Below are 17,900 nucleotides of genomic sequence, written 5' to 3' on the forward strand. Positions count from 1 at the left end.
TCAGTTGTTTTACTAAAAGAATTAATTTAAAATGAGCACAAATGACAACCACACTTTTTTTTAAGTTTTATTGTACAAGATCGGTCCTTTGAATACCTAAAAGAAGAAGAAAAAAAAAAAGAGTTAGCATAGCCTAAATAAACAACAATGATATTCATGGGAAAATCACCCAAAAGCAATCACTGGCTTTAACAACTGCCAAAGATTATGCCAATTAAGATGCGGTTTCAGACAGTGTTGGCTTATTTTCAGCAAGTTCTCACCATAGTCGATAAGACGGGGAAAAAAGAATATGCATCATTAACCACATCTAATGACAAAAACATTTAAACAAACTGGAACTCACCATTAACTTCAGTTCATCCTCCTGACCATTCTGTTAATCTGATCTTCCCTGTTGCCAGCATCTCCTCCCTCCACAAAGTGCGTGGTCTTCTTCTTCATACCACCACGGGGTGACGAGAGCTTGAAGGGCCACAGGAAGTTGTTGGCTGGTTTAAAGTTCTTTCCAACTGTGTAAATCTCATGGATAAGATCCTCCATGCAGATGATGCCATATTTGCCTGTAGAAGAAGTAGGTTATTTACCTTAATGAAGGTGACAGTAGTGGCTAAATGGACTGCCATGTTTGAATGTAATTTTTTTAACATATGCAAATACAAGTTTAACTGAAAGTGGTTTCAGACACAACTGGCTTAGTTTGCAGTTTTTTTCACCATAGTCGATAAGACGGGGAAAAAAAGTGTACATCATTAACCACGAGCCACATTGCACAAGTGTAGGAGGATTAAACTGGTGATATTTGAGGCAGCAAATGGTTTCTGAAGTCAAACATAACCATTACCCCTAAAATCTCACATTCAGGATAACTGGTGCTAACTCAAGTTACATTTTTTTATGATAACTTTGGTGATTTCATTGTGCTGTGACAAGTATCAATGCATCAGGTAGAGCATTTTCTTTAAAATCTTGACTCTGAATAACCATGTCAATGGTTTTATGTTATAAAACTAAACTTTAACCAAAATCAAGTACCACACACCTAAGTATTCAAATACCTATATTAAGCCTTTATTTAAGGACTTAACTAATTAATTTCATTTTAAAAGAACATTTAATTAAAGCCTTACCAAGAGCTTTCTCCACCAGAGCATTATCTGTGAGAGCGATGCGCTGTTTCCTCATCCTGCCATGACCACGCTTGTAGATGAGCTCACGCACAGACTTCAGATTGGGGTATCTGGAACATTGTGAAATCCGCTTAGAGACTGACCATCCAAATTAACAACACTAACAGTGAACTTTGAGAACCCACAAGAACCTGCTATAAAGATTAAATTAACAAAGTTTATCAGGAACTCACATGAAACCAGACAAGCATTAGTTTCAACAGATCTAAGGTGTGTTTTTTTTTTACATTTTAAATTATTTTATTTAGAAATGCAATATACAAAGACCTGACATTGCTTCTGCAGCTTATTGTTAGGGCTTGTGGATGATGGTAATGACTTAAAAGTTAGTACTGAGGTTTTGATAGTTAGGAAAACCCTGCACACGACTGTCAGAATGTGGTTTCAGATCAAACTGGCTAAAGTCAGATTGCATTCACCATGGTCGATAAGATGGGGAAAAAAGTTGAGCATCATTAACCACATTCCAGACAGGTACCAAATACATGTAAAAAGTCTGTACATATTTGATATCTGCTCTGAAATCTTCAAAATTTTCAAAACTTTAAACAAAACAAGGCAACAGTCTTACCCCCAAGCAATGTAGGGCTCAGCAATTCTCAGCATGTTGATCGAGGCCTTGTTCAGCTTGACGAACACACCATTGAAGATCTGGCGCAGACGGAGCAGCTGAAGAACCTTGCGGACTTTGGGGCTGACACCATTGATACTAGAAAGTATATTATATAGTTAGCTCACAGTTTAACACAATTATTCTTTTTGAACTTCAGTTTTAATGTGGTTTCAGATTTATTTGGCTTAATAGACACATGTATCAGCATAGTCGATCAGTCGGGGAAAGAGCGCACATCATCAACCACAAGCAGTTAAGTAGAACTAAAGCATAAACCAACATTGATGTATTTATAAAATAAAAAACCCTTTTCACAACCACCAACACTAAACAAAATACACAGCATCCTAATTGGAGGTGGCAATTGTGGTGACAGACTTTCTTGGCAAGTAGTTTCATCGTACCAAACAACTTGCTTTCAAATACAGCTTTAATCCTGCATGCCTTTTGGACAAGAGCATACTGTTACAATGAGTGTTGGGTTTCCATATTAATTTCTTTGCAACATACAGCTAACCTTTGTTTTTAGTCCTAATTATCCTGGCATCATTAATTGGGAATTGTCAACAGTAGACTTACCCTCTGATTCTGATGACAAAGGCCAGTTTGGGCTCGGCTGGCACATAAAAGTTTCCCACTTTACGTGCAGTACGGGCCAGGCGGATCTCACGCCTGTACATCTCCCTGTACTCCTTGTGGTACTTCTCAGCCCGTTTGTAGATCAGTTTCCTGGTCACTTTACGGGCCTGTCAATAAGGAAGAACGCGCACGTGTCAGTTCAAACAAACACACAACACATGCAATTATACAGAGCTACAAAAATTAATTATAACAAAAAATTCCAACAAGGCGTGCAGTTACCTTTTTTTCAGCCAGCACCTTCTTGATGCGCGTGGCCTTCATGGCGGCATAGGCCTTTCGCCTTTTCAAAAGGCTCTCAGGGACCGCCGGAACTTTTTTTCTGAATCAAAGAATAAGGACATTATTTCTGTGTATGTGGAAAATTTACAGTTTGCAATTTGTAACAGCACAATAGAGCACGATAAAGGAGGCCTCGTTATTACCCCTGGTAGCTGCTAGCAGGCTAACCCACTTACTACGGAACAAAAAGGTATAACAACACACTCTAAAAGAAACTGTCACAATAAAATGCCTGACATTTAACATTTTATAGCCTCTACCCATTCGCATTATCTAAAAAAACTAGCTGCATTTCCTAGCACGGGGTATAGAGACAGCCATGTTCTTTTCTAGAACTACTCATAACCGGCATGAAAAAGTTACAGTATAAAACACAAATTACACGACATTTCTTAAAAATATAACTTCGAACGACGTCTAAATCACTGAAACAGCCTATTGCTTGTGTAAAACACACAAGGACGATCATCTTAATAGAGGATGTGCTTCGATTTTATTCCAGAGGCAAACACTCACTCTGCGTCCGCCATTGCGTCCACCGAGAAAGAGAATTTTTTCTTTGCGCATGTGCGTGATAAAAGACTTAGGACCCGAGTGGGCTGTCTTCGCACCTGCCTGACTGTCGCTCCCTTATGGTGAGTAAAGTAAAAGTCGAGCGATTACAGCTAACTTTAAGTTAACGCTACTTTTAATCTTGAAGAAATTAAGTTCGCTTTTGTGCTCTATTGGTGAAGTTGTCTGGCGCTTTATAGAATCTTAGATCAGTTAAGCTTTAATTTTGTATGAGTCAAAACTGTTAATATAAATTACTCAACAGGATTATTATTAATTAGTTGCTGTAATATGCTATTCAACGGAGGATTATATCATACTTTTTCCACCAATAATAAAACAAACGTTAAAAAAATGAGTGGGATATGATCGCCGTTTGCATTGTTTTGCCACAGCTGATGTTATGCTGTAGCTGTTACTAATGTGCATACTTGACCGTTAGAGGCCGCTGTTGTTTAATTTAAAAAATAACGAGCGTTCAGCCGTGTGAAAGAGGTTTACGTTTACGTTTTTCTCCTGGACTTCTGAATCTCTGTGGAGAAAACATCACCTCTTCTACTTTGTGATGTGAAACACAGTTATTCTGAGTGAAGTACTGATATTAGGAAAATGACACGTTCTGCTGAGGATTTTTGTTTTTAGGACTTAATCATAAGTCTTCCTTAAACACTGATGAGAAAATATTTTCCGATTTTTTATTTTGTCCACAAACAAAACATATTTTCTTCACATTGCCATAAGTTGCAAAGAAACCAGAGCACACTGCCATCAAAGCAAATAAAAATAAAAACGGTGCGATTTATCTAAAATGATTGTAGCCCTATTACTGATTAATTTTATTAAGGCCGGGGATCAACGATTCCCATAGCCGATATATTATGTTTTTGAGTCGTATTTGAAGTCTTTAATTTGCAATATGAAGCGTTAAATGATTAAAACCACGTTTAAGGGTGTTTCAGCTGGCTAAAGGTTTCTGCATTTGAGTATTAAGACTGGTTAAGTATTTAAAAAAATAAACGTGTTATAAACTAAAAAACAAATAGATTTTTAACACTTTTAAAACTGGTATTTTTAAAATGCCATTTGTCTTTTTACTGGTTAGTGTTAGGGCTCTGTATTTGTAAATAGACTGTTTGGCTTTCTGTCCACTAGATGTTAGGACGTGTTATAATCTGAGTACGTACGCATATACATTTATATTTCTAAACGTTTTAAACAATCATAACTTCTGTTAATGACCGGTTACTGGTTACTGGAGTAGTTTTTTTTAGAATGTAGATTAAGCCTCTTAGATTAATTTAAAATTAACCTGGTGAACTGTGAAGAAGAAAACCCGTCATTGATAAGAAGTAATTGGTTCGTTGTCTAAATAGTTAACTGTGATAATGATATGTATTCGTTTATATTTTTCTTTGTATTCGGGAAATACTTTTTAACTGGACAAAGTTAGATTTTATATCCACTTGAAACTCGCAAACAGTTTCAATAAACAGTCCGCAATTGATACGGGTCTTAGTGTCCACTTCACACGGGAGCACGTGACCTGATCTAGGTAAAATATTGATACATTTTGACGATAACCTGAAGTTACACTTAAATGCTGCCTAGTCCTTCCTCTCTGGATTAAGGTAAGATCACATACTATACTAAATACTAAAATATGGGATTGTCCCTTTAGTTAACCATTTTCTTGGTTTATCTGATAGCTGTAAGCTTCCCTTTTAATTAACCGAATTTTACAAAAAAAACTTCGTAATCCAGTGCAGGGAAGTAGACTTCCTAGACGAGAACTTCTTGTAAGGTAAAATCCAGCAGGTTACATCACCTCTGGGTGAAATGAATGCAGCAGACGCTTACGTCTATTGGGTCCAGCACTGATGGGTGGACTGCATAAATAGCGAGTGGGACGCAGCTAAGGATGAGACGAGCGGAGCAGCAGCAGCAGCAGAAGCAGAGGAAGTGGGAGGAACAGTTGATAGTAGCTAGTCACTAACTCTCCGGTTCAGGTCTCTGTGGCGGCATAAAGATCTGAATGAGCAGCGTCTGAACTCTCCACTCTCCGTTCTGCCGTTTTCCTCTCTGACTGTTGCCTCTCCGTGATCCAAGTTTCCGCGTTAAGCGCACTTCTCTGCTGCAAACAGGTTGCACAACAGTCTCTCCACCGCGCGTCCGCGTCTTCCACCAAGTGATCCAACAAGATGATGATGATCATCGCGGAGTTCTTCATGGTCATTTTGAAAGTGCTCTGGGCTTTCGTAACCGCCGGAGCCAAGTGGGTGGTGCGGCCGAAGGAGAAGAGCGTAGCGGGACAGGTGTGCTTGATCACCGGCGCCGGTAGCGGCCTCGGGCGGCTCTTCGCCAAGGAGTTCGCCCGGAGACGCGCGGTACTTGTGTTGTGGGACATAAACAACCAGAGCAACGAGGAAACAGCGGAGATGGTGCGACAGATTTACCAGGAGCTGGAGACTCCCCTGACAAAAGACGGTAAGTCCGAATTGTATTTTTAATGCAACATTTTATGGCACCAGGTTTTTACGCACGGTTAAAATTAACGCACCGTTTATTAGTCCGTTTTAAGCTGTGCAACTTTCAATTATAGAACTAGAAATGATCTTAACAATGCCAAATGTTACTATTGATCTTTAACTAATTGCAATGTATTGATCTTTTTACTGCAGGACCCATCGGAGGTGTGGAAGAGGTGGCTCCCTTTCAGCCCCAGGTCTACACTTATGTGTGTGACGTGGGGAAGCGGGAGAGTGTGTATTCCACGGCCGAGAAGGTGCGACGGGAGGTGGGAGAGGTGGACATACTCATCAACAACGCAGGTGTGGTGTCTGGCCATCACCTCCTGGAGTGTCCCGATGAGCTGATCGAGCGCACCATGGTGGTCAACTGCCATGCACACTTCTGGGTGAGTAGAGGCAGCAGCAGTAGTAGAGTAGTAAATAACGTGACTGTGTTTGAAATTTAAATTTAATTAATGTGGCATTCATTCACTTCACAATCTCACACTCTCCCTGGAGCCAAACACACACATTTACTAAGATAACTGTATGTGTGTGTGTGTGTGAGAGTGTGTGTTTTGCTCACCACTTTGGAGGAAACATGGCCATAAATAGTTCCCTTGCGTGTTGTACTTTATTCAGCTGGGCTTCGGTTATTCTGCCAGAGAAAAGTCACGGGTTTGGCTCTTAACCCTCAGCTTTTGCTGCTCTCTGGCAGCCCATCATCTCTGATGATCCCCGTGGTATGTGGGCCCTTCCTCCCCCTCCTTCTCCTCCTCGTCCTCCTGTCTTTCTTGCTGCACAGATTTGACTTCCATGAATGAAGCGGGTGGTTCTGTGTGTGTGTGTGTGTTGGATATATTTCAGATCTGCTCACCACATTTTGTTGGCAGGAAGTGATTTGTTTTATATCAGATTTTTATCCTGGCTCCATTTTCTTGGGGGCTTCGAGGGTGAATATTTATCTGCACGGCTCTGTGGACTAGATAGAGAGAGTGTGTTACACTGGAGTTAATCAGACACCACACTTCTGAAACAGGCCAGGTGTGTGTGTGAGGTGAAGACCAGGGGTTTATACCAATCACAGCTGTGAGGTAATTGTAGAAATGCACCACCACTTGAATGACACTTGGTTGTCAGGCACCCTAACCACATCCTACAACAACGAAGAACCCAGTATTGACAAATGATTATGTTGCTTGGTTACCGTCACCTGCTCAGGACAATTCCAATTGCGGTGACTGATCGCACTGGTTTAAACATCCTTGTTTGGAAATTCCCTGGCAGTGTGACTGCATTTCTTATGGATTTTTTAGGTGAAATAAAAGTTGAATTTTTTTTTCTCCAGGTTTTTCATTCGAATGTAGTCAATCATACAGTATATCTCCCAAGTGAGCATCGATTTAAAGGGGTTTGTCTCCATATTTTCTCCCCACCGATAGACTTCTCTGTTGGCCACCTGACCAGTTCATCACATCCAGGACTCAGAGTTAGGTTCCAGCAGTTGGGTGGCAGATTAGAGATTATTTAATAGAGCTGTGTGTTCGTTTATATTCTGTGGTTATTGTGGTTTCCTCAGAAAGAGGAGGAGGAGGAGGAGGCGGCAGATGAAAGTAGTAGTTAATGAGCAGCGACAGCCACTCTGGAGGATGTGGTTCATTAAAGACACAAGGCGCATGAATAGACTCTAGACTAACACAGACCTGTTTACTCTCCCTTCATGCACACAGTGCAGTTACCCGCTGTGCGCAGGTACGGCTACGTACATGCTTTTTTACAGCTGTTGAAGTGTGGTACGTGACGCAACCGATGTCCAAACAGTAGACCTGCCTTCTGACTGTTTCAGTTTGAAATGTACTGTTAAGAGAGCGTCTTTCAAGTTTAGTTTTTTTTTGTTTGTTTGAGATCAAATGCACACAGAAATACATTTTGTTTTTGTTTTTTGTTTTTTTTTATTGTTTGACGTATGGCCAGAAATCAGTTTAAAAAAATAGATTTTATTCATTTAACTTTCAGGCTGTTTCATGAATTCAAATGCAGCAGCAGTAGTTTTTTGTGCTTCAGTTTTGTGAAAAAACGACAAGAAAGATAGAAACTTTTCCAACGGGAGTTATAAAACTCTGCTCGAGGTTACGATGCAAATGTTTTATATCCTGTGCAAATTTAAAAATTTTTGGCCAACATACGTGGTTGGAATTGGGCAGCGTAACAGAAATGAGCAGGAAACAAATGCTAATCGTGTATGTGCGTGCGTGCCCAACCATCTCAGACCCCACATTTCTTCGGGCCTCCTTCCACCGGCCCCTCTGACTCCTCCTAATTCTGACTTGAAGGCAGTGGGTTCAGCTGCATCAGAGTCGAACAGCCAGCTCTGCTCATCCAGCTCCACCACACACATACAGTTTAAAGCAGACAAACAACTATGATTCACGACCGTAGATCATCACATTAAAATCCGTCTGCCGTCCTGATTATTACAGACAGTAGTTTTCACTTAAGGTCTTAGCTTTGAGTCAGGGTTTAGTCATAGACCCTCCAGTGTCACCAGATATTGTTTTCTGGAGACTTCGTGTGTGTCACGAACATAAACCATCTTCAGCATCTTGAGCCTGTTATCCAACAGGTGGTTTCTCTCATGGAAGTCTGACAGGGATGTGGTGGAAAAAGAACTAAGTAGGAAAGTGAAGAGGAAGCAAGAAAGGGAAGAAGGAAGGAAGGAAGGAAGGAAGGCAGTGGCTTTCCATCCAAAAAGCGAGGCGAGAGGGTAATGGTAAGCTGCCGCTGACCCACTTTATCTGACAATTGCTTTCTTGTCCGTGGATCAAATTGACAAGATTCCGCCGGCCTCAAGAAACCCATGTCCCGTGGCTTCTTTCCTTCTGTATCCAGAGAAAGGAGGCAGCCAGGCAGAAGGGTCCCACTTGACTGGTTTTATATGGAGCCCTCCTCAGTAGTAGTGCACCTGTACCTGTGAGCCAAGCGAGGTCTTCGTTTTCCAGAGTTCATCACGGCTTCAAACATCTCTCACTTTTAACCTTTAGGACTAAAGTCTTGCACGAAAAACCCAAAACCATTCTTCAAAACAGAGTATTAACACAAGATCAAATCTGATATGAACATCGATCCACTTGAAACGACTACAAAAAACGCAGGTTAAAACTGCAGTACATCTGATTCCCTGAATACATTTTCACTCAAAAGGTCAGAAAATGTAAGTCTGTGACTAAATGGTCAGTACTAGAGTCCGAGGTACATTTTGTATATGCTACGTGTTCCTGGAATATTGTATTGGCCCAAAATCCTGAGGTGTGTTTTCAGTATTGACATCCACTTTCCAGTAAAATTGAACATGCGTTGCTCAAATGAGGAGGACGGGGGGTGTAATGCGCTCCCTAACAATAGTTCAGTCTCCACAACACGATCAGTCCTGCGTCCATCATCCCTGATGACCACCAAACCAAACCCAACTGAGTCAGGTTCCATCATCTGTTGCGGGATCAGACATAATTTTTTTTTCCTCTTTCCCAATTTCATTCCAGGAGAATCAGCCCAATTAAATGACCATCTGTTTCCACACAGAGGCCAATATTTTGTTCATGTTCCTGTTGGTCAGGCGCTTGCACTAATACAGCCTGACACCCCAGCTGCGAAAAGCTTTGTGTGGCTCAAATGTTCACACCAATTAGAGGGTGCAGCGTGCAGGACACCTCCACATGGGCCGCGGGGGCCCGGACACTGTCAGTGGGGTAATTTGGCAGAACAAGGGAGCGTTGAAACCCAATTACGGCCGCTCTTGATGTGCGACACGAGTCCCTGGTTGTCTTCACACATTTTGTGTCCGAAAGGTCACGGGAGGTGATGCCCACATGCCAGAGCTGCCATGAGAAGCAGGACATAGTCGCGTTTAACCACATACTCCCACCGAAGGAGGGAGAGGGGTGGGGGGGGCTGCACGTAGAGGGGGTGTGAAGGCTTCATCTCTTCATCACGCCACAGAATTGTCCAGTCGTCTCTGAGCGTTGGCTCCATCCGTGGATAGTTGTGCCAAATCGAGTCCTTCCCTGCTCTCTGAAAGTTTCTGTGGGAGTGGGAGACTTTGGCTCAAATCAGGTACGGGGCATATCTGAAGTTAATGCTTCATTTGCACGCAACTCCCTCCCTTCATCTCACTGCCATTCTGGCTCGCAGAGGCCTTGAGTCTTGTTCGCTCCCTCCCTTTGGGGCCCCATCATTTGATGAGCTGAATATTGCAGCAACTTGAAAAGTTACGTCCTGGAAAACTGCAGCTGTTGGAGCCGAGTCATATCATTATACTGTACCTGGATATTGAATAAAGTCCAAAAGTGTGAGGTCATCGTCCTCTCGCCAGGCTTCCTCTGTGCAGATTTGACTTATGGCTTTGGGTTTTAATAATCTCACAAAACAAAGAGAGAGCTGTAGAGCGCAGCAGAGGTTGCGTTCGGAGTCAGAAGGTCCAACGTAGTTAATCTATGAGGGCAGCTTTAATGAGGCTTCTCCTCCCCTGCCAGTGGTTTCATGGCTGTACTACCTGGTACCACTCTTTCTCTCTCTCTCTCGCTCTCTCTCTCCCTCTCTCTCACTCTCTGGCTCTGTGCTCTCCTCAAGTAAATGTTTACAAAGCGGGCTGAATCATTTCTCTGGCTGAACTAACGCTGTACCAGCGAATGAAACTGTTACCTTTCATTTATAGAACCAAAATGTGATTGGAAACTACCAATGGAACTGTCACGAGTAATAACAAATCTAACTCCCAAAGCCCGGAGTGATGTCTGAAAATTGCCAGTTACCGCATTTTTACACAGCGCTTTCGTCAGCAAAACATGGGCGTTTCTTATTTTGTCCAATCCATTTTTGAACCAATTCTTCACCATTGTTGGCCCTTATTGTGTAAAACGGTGCCGTTTTTTTTTTTTTTTTTTTTTTGCTCAGTGGCTTGTACGTAGTGTATTATTCATTGCTATGGCAGCCAAGGTTTGATCTGAATAGATTGGACTCTGCAAACAACAAAAGGCCTGCAGATTGTGTGGAGACCTCCTAGTGGGAGAGGGATTGGTCAGTTCCTGTCGCATGTCACACCTGCTGATTGGCTCATGCTGTGTCCAGGGCTCTGAAGCCCACTAACACACATATGCATATATATGCTTACACACACACAAGGAATGGATGTGTTGATCAAACAGCCTTTAATGCTAAGATTGTCTTTCTTCTTGTTGTTTTTCTCACTAGCATGGTGCTTGACATTAGCATATGGTCGTCCAACCTTGACTTTGTTAAAATGCTCCTCTTTTGACACTTTACAATAGTAGGTCATACAAATGCACTGCATTTTAACAAATGTATTTACTGCATAATAACTGTCTTAGTTAGAGAAAACATCACAAAAAAGAATCGTCAAATAAATTGTGAAAAGGTTTTTTTTTCTTGAAATAGCTAAGATGTTGATGCAAAAAGTGTTGCAAAAAAAAAGGTTAACATATTTATTTATTTATCACTAAAATAGACTAGGTTATCAAAGACTGAAAAATGACAAATAAGCATTTTAAAGTTTTGCATAGAGCAGATATGATTATGACACAGAAACTGTGAAAAAGTATCATATAAAATATTGAAATTAGCTGATGATGAAATTTAACTCAATATGAATAAATAATAAGTCATAGACCTTGTTAGAAATATAGCAAGGCTAGCAAAAAGTTTGCCAATAACGTAAGTTTGCAGTTACGACCTGGTTCAGCGTGTTGCGGTGGAAACTCTTTCATCCCCAGCATCACCTGCCTGTGGCGTGTTCTGCTGACCGTTGCTCCATCAGACAATCCACTGAATTGTATTGTTTGATGTGCTGAGTGAACGGAGGCCTGTGATTGGTGTTGTCACCAACTCTTTAGAGCCCAGCCTGACTACGGGCACCAGATCTGTGTGGGAAAAGAACAGACTGTACCGCTACAAACTCACTCACTCTCACACACACACACTCTCCACACCTGCTCATTCATTGACTATCGGCAGAAGAGAAACCACATCTTTGTCTCCCCTCCGTCTCATTCACACACAGATTTAAAACCAACCACTTTTTAATGAACAAAAAAAAACATATTTTCCCAATATGAATTCTCATGCAAAAGCTTCTCCATCACCATGGAGAAACAGAGCAGGATAACAATGAGGAGACAGGGAGGATCAAAGGGCTCTGGCACAGACAAAGTGCACAAGTGAACTAACCTTCTTCTGTTTTCTTTTCCCTTTTTTCCTTGGCCCTTCTGTCTCCTCTGTCCTTCCCCACAGACCACCAAGGCGTTTCTCCCCAAGATGCTGGAGCTGAATCATGGCCACATTGTGACGGTTGCCAGCTCTCTGGGTTTATTCAGCACAGCTGGAGTGGAGGTTAGTATCATACACAACAACACATGCACATCCCATGGTTCCCACCATCCAAGTCCAGTGCTTTTTCATCCAAAAACCCACAGTATGCCAGCTAACACACTGAGCCATGGTGGGTTCAAGCCCTCTTTCTCTAGTCATCTCCCGACCCGTTAAATTAAGTGACACAGATGAGCATCGGGGAGCCTCTCATAGAGTCCTCTATCTGCAGCAGTGGGGGTGAAGGGGCCCCTGATGTGCTGTGGCCCCTGGGCCAGAATGGGCTGACAGCTTCCCAAGAGACAGAGACATCTTCATCACGGCTTTGTGAAGAAGTCGATGCTCTCTCAGCATTCAGCTCACAGCAGCCACCGTCGCTACAGTGTTCTTTATTCTAGCAGTTTTCTTCCAGTGGTTTAATATTTTTTTAGGACAAACAAAGGACCGGCCGTGTTGTTAATGACCAGCCTAATTCTATTTGCTAAATAAAAACTAGTTGAAGAGTCAATACCACCCACACACTTTGAACAACACTTCCACACCACGACAGTACCAGGAACTCCATCTTCAGGGACTGGAACTCTATTCACCTCCTTGTTTCTGAAGCTGTTTTTACTGGACGTGTCTTTTGTTCAGCCATTCATCCGTTATGATAAAGACCGTCATCAAAAAGTCCGGGAGTGTCGTCATTTTTTTTATTATTCAGCCTATTCTTCTACCTGGAAATGCCTTGAATAGGATCTTCACATTGCTTTCAGGGAACAGAAAAAGAAACCTCTTCCTTGTCACGTGAGCAGCGTCACGGACTCTTTATCCTCCTGTGTTTCTCCACGTCCATCTGTGTTTGCTCAAGCCGTCCCTTCTTTCTTTCCGCCGAAGATTATTTCCACTGTGAACCACATCAAAACCTTCCGCCCGGCCGTGTGCTCTCCTGATGTACTGGAGAAGAATGCTAATGAAACTGTAGAACAACACGCGCCACTGGCTGTGTGTCATTAACAGCAAGTAGAGACCTGGGTGCCCAGGGGCCATGTGTGATGATGCTGTCGCTGGTTCATGGGTGCAGACCCGGGCACAGCTCCTCAGGACTAATTTGTTCTCTCTCTCTTTCAAACCCTGCAGGATTACTGCGCCAGCAAGTTTGGTGCCATCGGGTTCCACGAGTCGCTGAGCCACGAGCTGAAAGCCTCTGAGAAGGACGGCATCAACATGACTCTGGTGTGTCCTTACCTGGTGGACACTGGGATGTTCAAAGGATGCAGGATAAGGTTGGCATCAAAAACCCTTCACTCTTCAAAACGCTCACGTCTGTTTCTTTTTCCAGCTTCTCTTCTGTACTTTCTGACTAAACACATGTTGAAGTCAGAAACAACAGCTGGAGGGCTCTTGGTTTTATTAGTTATTATGATAAAGTCACTTATGCTCCACTAGTCAGCAGCGGCTGCTTAAACAAAGAGGGGAAAAACAAACACCCCCAAACAGGTGCACCTGGGCACCAGCCAAACACCCACCCCACCTCCCTGCCTCCTCTAATAGTCTGCACTTTGTTTGATGGTTACAGTCAGCAGGTGGCGTGGCCTTTGGCTTTACTGTCCCACCACCTGCTGCAGTTACTGACATAAAGCATCACATCCTGTTTAATTATTATCACTTCACATCTCACTTGATTAAAAGCCTCCAGGTTTTGTAGAAAAAGCCACAAACACAGATTTTTTTTTTAAGGGATGATGAAGTTAATTTGTTTTTTTCCTTCAGGAAAGAGATCGAGCCTTTCCTGCCCCCCCTGAAGCCAGAGTTCTGCGTCAAACAGGCCATGAGGGCTATTCTCACAGACCAGCCCATGATCTGCACACCACGCATCGTCTATATGGTCAACTTCATGAAAAGGTGGGTGGAAAAGGAATCTGATTGGTACACACTGTACCTTCCTTCAAACATCTGAATTCAAGTGACAAAAATAACTGTCATATTAGTCAGGGTCTTCCTCACCAAGCTGCGACTGGGACGTAGCCTGTGTTAATATTTATGTCAAACTCTATGAACATAATTGTGGTCTGCTTGAAAACAACACAAAGACAAGTCTGCATCTCACAACAAGAAACAATTCAAAAAGGAAAAGGCCCAATACCAGCAGAGGAAAGGAAGCACGTCGCCCCTTAATGTAGTCAAGTCTCACTACATGAGACATCATTTTAAAACATTTAAACAAAGGAAGTTGTACAAACCAACGTTCAATTTGACTTGGAGAATACAACTTTTTAAATCGTATCTTCCCTCTTTGCAGCATCCTGCCTTTCGAGGCTATCGTCTGCATGTACCGGTTCCTGGGGGCTGACAAGTGCATGTACCCCTTCCTCGCTCAAAGAAAGGAAGCCATGAACAACAACGAAGCAAAGAACGGGATCTAGGCGACACTGATGAGGGGGTGAAAAAACAAACAGGATCACAGGGAAGGAGTCAGCACGTGGAAACGACCACTGAGGATAAAGATGGGGAAAAAAAGAAGACTGAATCTAGACTGGTGCACTTGCATTGAGCAAATGCAAAGGTTTACCATATTGTTCCTCTGGAACAAAGAAAGCTGTGGACTACACATCGGATTTATTTGACTTTGTTTATGTCTCCTACCATTTTTTTGTTTAAGTTTGTTTAAAGAAACCAGCATCTATATACTATGTCACTAGTTTTGAAATCATACAGGAAAAGATACCGATAATTAACTATTTACATAATGTAGTCACCAGCCTTATCTAGTGTCATTGTGGAGCTATACAGTATGTTACTGTACAAAACAGTAAAAAGTTTTTTTAAGTTTTTTTTTTCACTTTATTTTTGTAGACATGCACTGTAATTTCAATGTTTTTTTTTTCTTTTTTCTACACTGCCAGCATTAAACACATCAAGTTCCAAACACCCTAACATCTCCCAAAACAGAGGCTCTTTCCCCCTTTAGCTCTCATTAAAAAAAGAAAAAATATATAATAAATTCACAATTTTATTTTCCTTTTTGTTAAAATTCTTGTGTTGCAGACTTGTTATCGTAAAGTCCAGTTCTGACACCTGCAGTGTTACTGTCTAAACATCGTCCGTTTTCAAGGCCTGTGTTGACAAACCTCTCAGAATGAAAGTGGAAGTTACCGTTCTGGGCTGAACTTGTATGTCATTCAGAATGTACTGCTTAAGGAGAAACAGAGAGGAAACAAACGTTTCATTTACATTTTTTTCCTCATTTGTCTTTATTTTTTCCATGATTTGTGCTGTTTATATTGTAAATTTGTTACCAATATTATTTGTTAAGAGAAAAAAAAGCTGTCATTTCAGGTAAACCACTGTCTCCAAGCTGATGTGTGGTTGAGGGAAATGTATAAAAGACACTAACTTTGACCCCGCCCCCTTTTCCCAAAGTAACACTTTAACGCTCCTGTCTGTTTCCCACCGTGTACAGTCGAAGTGAAATGTAAATGTTTAAATGTTATGAAAACCCCAAGTTGTTTTTTTTTTTTTAAATTCCACCTTACATTCCAACGGGCGTCATTTCTTCAGTCACAGCAATGAGCCTTAATTCTCTACCTCTTTGTTTGCCTTTTTTTGACAGTATGACATAAGCCTCTTTTTTTTTTTTGGTTTATAACTTTCTGAAAAAATGCTCCGTGGCAGAGCAATGTGGTTCCAATGTTTAGTGTCTCTACCTAACTTAAATTAATAAAGTGATTTAGATTATTACACTGTGTGTCATTAAAATCTGTGACTCCGTGTGGGTGTGTGTGAAAACTGAAACTGGATGACAATGACAGGGGCAGAAACTCCTGAAGTCATCGTACCCACACAATAATAGTGAAACCCAACATCCGGTTTCTAAATTTAGGACAGTGGTGAAGAAACAACTTCACTGAAACTCCCATGGGGTTTTTTTCTTCAGATGAATGGTTCACTACAGTGAGTAGGAGGGTACCAGGAAATACTGTTTTAATTCTTTGGACATGGTTTCATCATATGATGACCCTCAGTCCTTTGACCTATGACTACTTCTCTGACTGGCATCTGGTAACTGCAAACCCACATGACAAATACTTAAGTAAGAGCCTGTAAACAAGCTTGGAAATGCTGTATCATATTTAACACAATATAACAACAAAATAATTAAATAAAAAGTGAGATCTAGGAAATATATAAAAAAACAGTAGCAAAAAAAGTTAAAATAAATATTAAATATTATTTACCATGAGATAACTAAATGTTAGGTAAGGTAAAGAGAAGAATAGCTTAATAGAAATTAATTACAACAACACATATATTCTAAACAAAACAGGATGTGGCTGACATAGCAGAAAGCAAATAAAACAGAAAATGACATTTGACCAACATTAGCTTATTTTTGCTATAATTTACAAGAACAACTGTAAAAATGCTAATATAAATATCCCAAAAGTATTCTAAAAGATGACCAAAGGATAATTAACCTGACATAGCCTTATAAAAACCAATATATATCTATAACAGATAATATGAAAATAGCAAAAGAAAAATCAAAAGAATATAAACAATTATTTGGCTATTTAGAAAACCAAGAAAGATATTTTAAAGTTGACCAAAGCATAATTGGCCTGATATAGCATGAGTTCACCTAAGTTAACGTGTATATTTTATAGCAAATATAACCAGGACAAGACAGATGACGTCCCAGAAATGATCCAAACATGACCTCAAAACCTACTTAAAGTCCCACTGTGTGACCGACGACATGTGATCACAGAGGACAGGTCAGAAAAGAGAGAAAGGAGTCAGAACAGCAGATAGAAATAGCAAAACAGAGAAAGAATGAACTTCCTCACAGCATAAAAAAAAGTCGTAATGTTTGTCATCCACACATCATGGGTTTACATTTGTACTCATGCTGGAGGTCACCTCTGGGGTCACGCTCCCTTTATCAGACTAAATGGGGATTTCAGTAACCTCGGGTGATGCTCATGGTCTAAAATGAGTCAGAGAGACACACACACACTCACAGACAGCCCTGTGTGTGACTTGTTAAGTTATTTTAGGAATTTTTCTCTGCCCATGGACAAGTTTATTTTTGGTTTTCTTGATACATTTCCTGGGAATGTTTCACAAACGGTGTGATTTTCTTTTACATAATCTTGACTCATTCAGCCACTAAATTAGAACATAATCTTACACAGCAACAACCGAGTGTTGTGCTTTCCTACTGCACTTCAACGTCTCATCATCCTAATGACTAGTTTAAGTACATGTAGGTCAGCAGTCTGGAGGTATTTTGACATCAGGGACGAGGACAGTTTAAGACCTGTTGTAGCACTGAGTACGAGAATCAGTTTTACCACACAGTGGACAGATGAGGTATTACAGCTCATCGTGACACTTTTGCAGAGGCATATTTAACCAACACTGTGTTAACTTGTTTATTGAAACATGAATATATTGTGAAAGCTTAAGTCAAGTCAAGTTTCCATGCTAATGCCCCCCAAACAGCATTAGCTTCTGGCCAGGACCCACCTATGCAAACTCAAAGACAATGCTACGAAACTTTTTAAACACAATTAACTTTTAGAATGTCAATAAAAAAATCAATAATTACATTAGATTGGACCTCATTGATAACAAACCACTGGTGTTGAAGTGATTTTTAATGTTTTTAATTGAAATACGTTAAGGGTGTAAAAGCTCCGCTCACTTTCTGTTCATCTGGCAACATATAAACTCTAAACAGAACGACCTTCA

At 41.1% G+C, this 17,900-nt stretch overlaps 2 protein-coding genes and 3 non-coding genes across 6 annotated transcripts; 1 reads left to right on the forward strand and 4 right to left on the reverse strand.

Moving 5' to 3' along the window:
• Positions 1-54: 54 nt before the first annotated feature.
• On the reverse strand, positions 55-3,299 carry rpl7 (ribosomal protein L7). The gene is made up of 7 exons (XM_008307613.3): positions 3,241-3,299; positions 2,665-2,764; positions 2,383-2,549; positions 1,762-1,899; positions 1,131-1,240; positions 347-563; positions 55-96 (listed from the first exon to the last, which is right to left on the reverse strand). The coding sequence occupies exons 1-6, from the start codon at positions 3,252-3,254 to the stop codon at positions 355-357; spliced, it is 738 nt and encodes a 245-aa protein (XP_008305835.1). The 5' UTR covers positions 3,255-3,299; the 3' UTR covers positions 55-96; positions 347-354.
• On the reverse strand, positions 219-311 carry LOC112486895 (small nucleolar SNORD12/SNORD106). Its single transcript, XR_003049463.1, has one exon. It is a non-coding gene; the product is annotated as a small nucleolar SNORD12/SNORD106 (small nucleolar RNA).
• Positions 675-760, reverse strand: LOC112486896 (small nucleolar SNORD12/SNORD106). Its single transcript, XR_003049464.1, has one exon. It is a non-coding gene; the product is annotated as a small nucleolar SNORD12/SNORD106 (small nucleolar RNA).
• LOC112486894 (small nucleolar SNORD12/SNORD106) lies at positions 1,566-1,656 on the reverse strand. Its single transcript, XR_003049462.1, has one exon. It is a non-coding gene; the product is annotated as a small nucleolar SNORD12/SNORD106 (small nucleolar RNA).
• On the forward strand, positions 3,277-15,884 carry rdh10a (retinol dehydrogenase 10a). 2 transcript variants are annotated; one of them, XM_008307615.3, is made up of 7 exons: positions 3,277-3,359; positions 5,418-5,760; positions 5,955-6,190; positions 12,087-12,185; positions 13,284-13,429; positions 13,917-14,048; positions 14,446-15,884. In XM_008307615.3, exons 2-7 carry the CDS (start codon positions 5,475-5,477, stop codon positions 14,567-14,569), a joined length of 1,023 nt encoding a protein of 340 aa, XP_008305837.1. In that variant the 5' UTR covers positions 3,277-3,359; positions 5,418-5,474; the 3' UTR covers positions 14,570-15,884. The 2 variants fall into 2 exon arrangements, with proteins under 2 accessions (XP_008305837.1, XP_008305836.1); XM_008307614.3 differs by lacking the exon at positions 3,277-3,359 and having other exon boundaries at positions 4,579-5,760.
• The last annotated feature ends 2,016 nt before the right edge of the window (positions 15,885-17,900 follow it).

The sequence above is a fragment of the Cynoglossus semilaevis genome, chromosome 3, assembly GCF_000523025.1.
Source record: "Cynoglossus semilaevis isolate Cse_v1.0 chromosome 3, Cse_v1.0, whole genome shotgun sequence".
Lineage (NCBI taxonomy): Eukaryota > Metazoa > Chordata > Actinopteri > Pleuronectiformes > Cynoglossidae > Cynoglossus > Cynoglossus semilaevis.

Excerpts from the sequence above, each read along its gene's own strand:
- rpl7 (XM_008307613.3), bottom strand. Across the intron at positions 1,900-2,382 it reads TTTGTCATCAGAATCAGAGG|TATCAATGGTGTCAGCCCCA; the intron begins GTAAGTCTACTG and ends TATACTTTCTAG. Across the intron at positions 1,241-1,761 it reads GAGCCCTACATTGCTTGGGG|ATACCCCAATCTGAAGTCTG; the intron begins GTAAGACTGTTG and ends ACAATGTTCCAG.
- rdh10a (XM_008307615.3), top strand. The coding sequence starts at position 5,475 with ATGATGATGATCATCGCGGAGTTCTTCATGGTCATTTTGAAAGTGCTC. Across the intron at positions 6,191-12,086 it reads ACTGCCATGCACACTTCTGG|ACCACCAAGGCGTTTCTCCC; the intron begins GTGAGTAGAGGC and ends CCTTCCCCACAG. Across the intron at positions 13,430-13,916 it reads TTCAAAGGATGCAGGATAAG|GAAAGAGATCGAGCCTTTCC; the intron begins GTTGGCATCAAA and ends TTTTTCCTTCAG.